Source organism: Pseudorasbora parva, chromosome 2 (assembly GCF_024679245.1).
Source record: "Pseudorasbora parva isolate DD20220531a chromosome 2, ASM2467924v1, whole genome shotgun sequence".
Lineage (NCBI taxonomy): Eukaryota > Metazoa > Chordata > Actinopteri > Cypriniformes > Gobionidae > Pseudorasbora > Pseudorasbora parva.
Window position 1 is genome coordinate 21,318,319 of NC_090173.1, and position 7,824 is coordinate 21,326,142.

The window sequence follows — 7,824 nt, forward strand, 5'->3', positions numbered from 1 at the left end:
ATTTGTGTGGTGTTCCTAATAATCCTTTAGGTGAGTTTACAACGCATCGACCGAGAACTGATTGTCCCGTGAAAAGTGGCTGTTCCAAACCAGAAAGTTGACAGGTGGTTGATGGGCAGAGATTTAAAAATAAGATGGATTGATGTTATTAGCTTGAGAGGAGGGTTAAGTTAAAGGCATAGTTCACCCAAAAATGAAAATTAGCCCGTGATTTGCTGTATTTGATGATATAATGTATTTGACATTCTTCTTTCAGACGAGCACAATCAGAGTTATATTAATAAATGTCCTGGCTCTTCCAAGGCTTAAAACTGCTTTACACATCTCTGAATAAAGGCGTTCTGAAGCGAAGTGCAGCGTTTGTGTTAGAAAAAATGTCCAACTTCACAAACTGTAATCTTTTGTTGTCGTATGTGTGTTCACGAGACACTGGTGTTCCGGCAAATGACGTAGGAGGTGTTGCGTTGTTCCATTGACAAACATGAAAGCGCAGGGGATGGGGCAAAACAACACTTGTTTTTCAGAGCTAGCATATTATCAACAGTTTATAAATTGATTTCTTACACAAACGCATCAATTTGTTTCAGTAGGCCTTTATTAATCCCCCAGAGCCGTGTGGAGCAGTTATATGATGGATAGATGCACTTTTATGGACTTCAAAACAGAAACAGCCATTCACTGCCATTATAAAGCTTGGAAGAGCCAGGAACATTTATTAATATAACTCTGACTGCATTCGTCTGAAAGAAGAATTCCATAAACACCTAGGATGACTTGAGGGTGAGTAAATCATGGGATAATACATTTTTTGGGGTGAACTATCCCTTCAATACATTTTCGATGAAAGATTACAGATACAAACATTTTCTTTGGAATAACATGCTGATGAATTGTGTGTAATAACACAGGAACAGAATTTAAGAAAGGTCCTACAGTCCGTTGTAATTAACTCCCTAAGTTTATTAAAAAAGTTAATTGAACCCCCTTAAAATCTGTGTGTTAAGCTCAAAATTTAAGCCTACACATTAAAAAATTAAGACAGAAAAGGTCATCTGGAGAAGTGCATAGGAATCTGTAACCTTTTTCCCCTTATACACACAATTTCAAACATTTCACACACACACACACACACACACACACACACACACACACACACACACACACACACACACACACACACACACACACACACACACACACACACACGTCAAGTCAAATAGGGCTGCATAGTTAAGATGTGTCCGTGAGTATAAATATCTCATAGTGGCAATTGTGTGGGCAGGAAGGGACATCAGGAGCATTTCCAAACGCACACGGCCAGACTTCCCCCGAAGAACATGTAGAGCAGGTTCTTGACTTCATGGGTCACCTCAAACCCGAACCCCTCACCGATCACCACATGCCACGAACTGCCAAACTTCTTATCCATGGACTCCTTGATCATTTTGGCAGCACTCTGAAAATAGAGCGAACCAGCTAGAAAGAGCGAAATGAAAGCATGTAGGCTAGTAGAGCAGTCCAGATGGCCAGACTGCGAGCGTGTGAACCGCCCTGACTCAGTTCTAGATGGAAACACACAGCCCAACCCTACCTGTGTGACCTGGGGAGCACATTTATCTGAAAGCCTGCACTTAATTACAACACACACAAACCTGACTGACCTCATTGTTAGAGGCAAATTTCTCGCAGGCTGTGACGCAGAGCTCCATGGTTTCCACGCGCATCTCCTCTGGCATATCCGTGTGCTGAAGACAAGACCAGAAGAACATTCTCAAGTCAAGCTCTTATAAGTGCGACAAGATTATTTTTTTGAGGTCACTACTAACAAAATATATCGCTTCAGCATCAAAATATAAATAAAGGGAGTATTAAGAATAATATATGAAGTAATATGAAGTGTATACATTGCAGTTCAGTTATTTATTGAGGACAAATTGTCACAAAATTTCAACATTCTATTTCAAATAAATGCTATTTTTAAAACTTTTTACTCATCAAAGAATGCAGTTTCCACAAAATATTAAGGAGCACACTTTTTTTTAAACCTTTATTAATAATGAGCAATGTTTTTTGAGCAGCAAATTATCATATTAGAATGATTTCTGAAGGATCATGTAACACTGAAGACTGGCATAATAATGCTGAAAATACAGCTTTAATCACAGGAATAAATTACATTTAAAATATATTTAAATAGAAAACAATAAGAGGCGCAGTGTTGAGTTGACCAAGCCAGTGGTCACAAGATCACAAGCAGTGCAAATATTATCTGTAAGAAAATGCATGATGGATAAAAGATGCTTAACATTAACATGCTCTTTTTTAAGGACGAAAAAGGGAGCAGTTCGAGTGATAACCCTAATACAGACAAACACAGACACATCCATCCATAACTGGTTCTTTCTATCTAGGTCACAGCAGCAGTCGAGCTGCACCCACCCTGATGAGCGGAAAGCTTTGCAGTCTTTTGTAGTCGGCGTCCTCTTTTTTACCATCACCGGTTTCTGCCATCCTTTTCTTTACTAAAAAGCGAGAAAGAGAGACAGAGGGATTAGTCATTAGGTCAAATCTCTCAACCATTAAAAGCACATTAGATCATAAAACTTATATTTGCAGCATTTGGAGGGAGAATGAAGAACATTTTGTTAGTAAGCTAAATTCTGTCAGGATCCCTATCATCAAAGAAGTGATAGACAATTAGCATATAGTTTAGATTGGCGGTATGGTTCTGTTCTGGGCAAGAAATCTCTGCGCATCCATGCAGCCTAGCATTGATGAGAGCAGTGATAAACCCCCTCAGGGTAAACAGAACAGAAGCAACGATGTATTGCAGATATCATTAATGTCAATATTAAAATGTACAACCAAATTCAGGAATTTAGTCTGATTTAAGGGGAATCAGAATGGCAAATCCTGAGTGGAGGAAATGGGGATGGTGGAGGGTAAATGAGCTCTGGAGAAACGCCATAGCTGCTGATACTGAAGGAGCTTATATATCTGTGCTGTGATAGACGTTGTAGTCCTATAGGTAGACGTGATCAGCCGACAGTCAGCTGATGCGAGCTTGACTAACGCGACCTGCCAGAATTAACACTATATGCTGGATTTATCAAATTAAATTAACTATTTGAAAAATGCTAACAGTCTTTTGCAGGGTGTCTGTCCTCATCAAATACATTTATCAAAAAGAACAATGAAGATTTTTTATATTGCCATTACCTAGTTGGGGTCTGCTTTCCAAAAAGACTAGCTAATTTATATATCTCTTGGGGGATTTGATAATGATTTTTGAAAATCAGTAGATATTTTTTATCTTAAAAGGGTTAGTTCACCCAAAAATGAAAATTATTTCACCTTCATGTTGTTGGACACCCGTAAGACCTTTGTTCATCTTTAGAACACAAATAAGGATATTTTTGTTGAAAGCTGATGGCTGAGAAAGGCTTCAGAAAGGCCTCCATTAGTATTCAGTACATTCCCACTCATAAGACCCCAAAAGGCACTAAACACATCGTTACAAAGTCCTTCTCACTACAGTGGTTGTACAATCATTTTACAATGTGACGAAAATAGTTATTGTTCGCACAAAAATCGAAATAACGACTTTATCCACGAAGTTATTGACGTGAACTCGACGCATGTGCGAGAATATGACGCAGATCTGCCGTTCAGATGGTTCAGATACGTGACCCAGAAGCGAGGAGGAGCGCCGCTATCAGGTGAGTTCACGTCCGAGTCCTACATGGAAGACAATAACTTATAATACAATAATAATAATACATTTTATTTAAAGGCGCCTTTCTCGGCACTCAAGGACACCGTACAAAATATAATAATACATTTAAAAACAGTAAGATAAAAAATAAAAATAAGTAGATAAAAAAGAATAACTGAAAAGCATGTGACATTAAATAGAATAAGTCGTTTGAAACAGATATGTTTTGAGGTGCGATTTAAAGTGAGAGAATGAATCGATGTTTCTGAGTTGCATTGGTAGTGAATTCCAAAGTCGGGGAGCAGAGCGGCTGAAAGCTCTGCTCCCCATAGTAGTGAGACGGAAAAGGGGAACAAACAAGTGTAAGGAGGAAGAAGATCTAAGAGAGCAGGTAGGGGTTTGAACCTGAAGAAGATTAGACAAATATGGGGGTGATAGGCTGTGGATGGCTTTGAATGTTGAGAGAAGAATTTTGAATTGAATACGGAATTGAACCGGGAGCCAGTGAAGCTGTTGGAGAACCGCAGTGATGTGGTGAATAAATGGGGTTCTGGTTATTATGCGTGCAGCTGCATTCTGGACCAGTTGAAGTTTGTGAAGGGATTTTAGAGGGAGACCGAAAAGGAGAGAGTTGCAGTAGTCCAAACGTGAAGTGACAAGACTATGGACAAGTACACCTGTAGTGTGTGGAGTAAGGTAATGTTATTGATGTGAGAATGAAAAGATAATGTGCTATCAAGGATGACACCCAGACTCTTGACCTGGGAGGAGGGTGAAACTGGGGAATTATCAATAGTGAGAGAGAAACTATTGGTTTTCGATAAAGTGGATTTAGTACCAATGAGTATAATCTCAGTTTTATTACTATTTAATTTAAGAAAGTTTTGTGTAAACCAGGTTTTTATTTCGGAAATGCAGTCAGTAATAGTGGTAGGTGGGAGAGTGGATGAGGGTTTGGTCGAAAGGTAGAGCTGTGTGTCATCAGCATAATAGTGGAATTGCATATTAAATTTACGAAAAATATTCCCCAGGGGAAGGAGATAAATGATGAAAAGTAAGGGCCCCAGGACAGAGCCCTGGGGAACACCTGAAGTAACAATGGAGGGACTGGATGTAAAAGACTTTAATAGATAGGATGTGAACCAGTCTAACGGAGTCTGGGTGATGCCAATAGAGGCTAACCTATTGAGAAGGATTCTCAATCCCTACTCTCCCCCCTATTCTCGTCGCTTCATCAAATTATTGTACAGCCACTGTAGTGAGATGGTCTTTGTATCGATGTGTTTAGTGCCTTAATGGGTCTTGTGAGTGGGAATGTACTGAATGCCAATGGAGGCCTTTCTGAAGCCTTTCTCAGCCATCAGCTTTCAACAAAAATATCTTCATTTGTGTTCCGAAGATGAACGAAGGTCTTACGGGTGTCCAATGACATGAGGGTCAGTAGTTAACGAAATAATTTTCATTTTTGGGAGAAATATTTTTTACCCTTTAAAGCTGTGTTAGGAAACATGAACAAAGCGGTGTGCTTTCACCCCTCCTTAAAAGCCTAAATTTAACACCCAAATCAGTCACATCATGCAATGCGACTGTTGTAAAATGCATTCTACTGCAGGACATGCTTTCATTTAAAAAGAGTTGTGAAAAAGACTGATCCCCATTCGTTTTCTGTGTGCACGCTGAAATGTTATATAGTGTCCTAGCAACGAGGGGGAGAGGACGCTGGCATTGTCTGTTCGCCGCTTTCTTATTTCTTTGTTAAATTTTGATGGTAATTATGTAATGTAATGTAACTATTGTTTTAACAAGGTAATAAATAAATCACAAAAATTATTTATTATACAGACTAAAGCCCTATTCGGACTGGATTAGTATTACCCGGGGTCATTTTTCCGGACCTTTTTACAGAAGGTAAAAGTCTCGGTAATCTTCAGTGACATTGTATGAATAATGACAATTATTAATGGTAATGATTACCGAAATGGCACATTCGGACAGGACTAAAATCACAGAGAACCTCTGGTAATAATTACTTTACCCCCACGTCCCCATGTTAATCTAATCCCCTCCGAAAAGGGCTTTAGTGAACATTTTAATCGGAGCATCCCGATACAAGCCATGCCTTTGTTTTGAATAAGCAACCTAGTGGCAAAAATTACGTTTTGCACCTTTAAGCCTAATGCAAATACCTGCTTCTGTCTGTAATTAATTAATGTTAAACAAAAGACAAAGACAAAATCCCTGACTGCTCTTGACATAAGTAGTTAATTTTAACTTTAGTAGTTTTTAAAAAAAATCAAAGTTTATTTAATTCATACAGTGACTATCCAGTATCTTACATTTTAATTACTATTTTGGCAATTGAATGTTTAATGCAATACTGTGTTTTAAATGGTGCAAATAGATATAGTCCATAGGCTTGTTCCAGTATAACTATATATACAGATATACAGATATTCACTGTAGTACATCTCAAAATTGGGAAGATGGCGATTCAGATAATGCATTCACATAAATCATTTCATAATGAGGCTAGGCTACTCCACTATATCAGACCAAATGCATGTGGTTATCTTAGCTTGTTACGAACACAAACACCAGCTATGCTAATAATTTTCCATTTGTTTTTCTGTTTTATCAGAAGTTGTAATGCTTTTTTCTTCCCAATTTTATTAGGGTTATATTATGACCATGGGGAATTGATTGGATGGTTGTGGTTTGCTATTGCTTTGATGTCATGAGAGTGACAGGTTGTCCAGCCCTAGCACCAGTTAACACGACATCAGATTTATTATAAATACTGCAAATAATTGCCAGTTTTGAGTTCAAATTGTGAGGGACTGGGTGACCAGCTCTACATTTTCTAATACAAATGTATACATTTTAATCTAAAATCTAGATGTTGAAAAATAAACTTAAAGTCCATGTCATTATTAGTCAACTATTACACCACAACGCGTTAACAGTGGCAAGTGTTTTTTCTGTAACATGATATTGTAAAGGCATTGTACATTTATTGCATAAATACCTCCACATTATAAAACAAACAACTATTGGTCCGTTAAAAATTATAAATATTTTAAAAGATAAACGATCTGTTGTTTAAACTTAATTTTTAGAGAGAAGAGTGACAGTGCACGAGACAGCTTGAAAACTGAACCAGTCTTGCAAAATCAACACGAAGTTGAAAATAGCCAACGCAAACGTACCGATGTTTTCAGTATTTGGAGCATCATTATGTAAAAGTAAATAAAATTAGATAAACAAACACGTGTCGAATAAAGCTGATGATTGAGCAATGTTGCTGAAAAGATGCTGCTTGGGAACTTTCCTATTGAGAATGGGCAACACATTTGTATCTAGTTATCCGAAGAGAAATGTGTTGCCCATTCCCAATGGGAAAAAGCCCACAGCAACATTGCTCAAAAAGTTGCCCCGTGTATCATCAGCGTTTGTTTTTAGCATCTCTGAGCTAATGTTAGCTTGCTAGCTCGACACCATCTCTTAAAACGCAACGACTGATAAATGATTAGAGGGGAAATGGAGAACTATAAGTATGTAAAACGTTTAAATCTCGGAGATGGTTAATTTATATCACCACAGTTCAATAACCTACCTTTCTGTCGCGCAGTACACAGACACTTTCCTCCACTGGTGTTGTCATGGATACACACCGGCCTTGGCAACCTCCGACACACGTGACCTGTTTATTTCCGCCTCCGTTCTTTCTTTCTTTCTTTCTTTCTTTCTTTCTTTCTTTCTTTCTTTCTTTCTTTCTTTCTTTCTTTCTTTCTTTCTTTCTTTCTTTCTTTCTTTCTTTCTTTCTTTCTTTCTTTCTTTCTTTCTTTCTTTTCTTTCTCCATACCAATACTCCAAGGCATATTTTACACCACAGTTCATTTTGTAGGCTGTGATGGTACAAAAATGTCAGTAACAGTAGCAAAAAAAAAAAAAAAAAAAAAAAAATACCTTTAAGGTGTGTTTGTGTGTTAAAAAATGAGGTCAACCATATCTAAACCTAGAAACTCAGTAAACCTTTTTGTTTTTCGATTATAATGGCATTAAAGGCTTTCACTTGTGAATCGTCTGAGAAAGAGAGGGCAGAGAGGTAA

At 37.8% G+C, this 7,824-nt stretch overlaps 1 protein-coding gene across 1 annotated transcript; it reads right to left on the bottom strand.

Moving 5' to 3' along the window:
• Positions 1-550: 550 nt before the first annotated feature.
• dnal4a (dynein, axonemal, light chain 4a) lies at positions 551-7,422 on the bottom strand. The gene is made up of 4 exons (XM_067460126.1): positions 7,329-7,422; positions 2,440-2,522; positions 1,662-1,745; positions 551-1,456 (listed from the first exon to the last, which is right to left on the bottom strand). Exons 2-4 carry the CDS (start codon positions 2,509-2,511, stop codon positions 1,292-1,294), a joined length of 321 nt encoding a protein of 106 aa, XP_067316227.1. The 5' UTR covers positions 2,512-2,522; positions 7,329-7,422; the 3' UTR covers positions 551-1,291.
• Between the last annotated feature and the right edge of the window lie 402 nt (positions 7,423-7,824).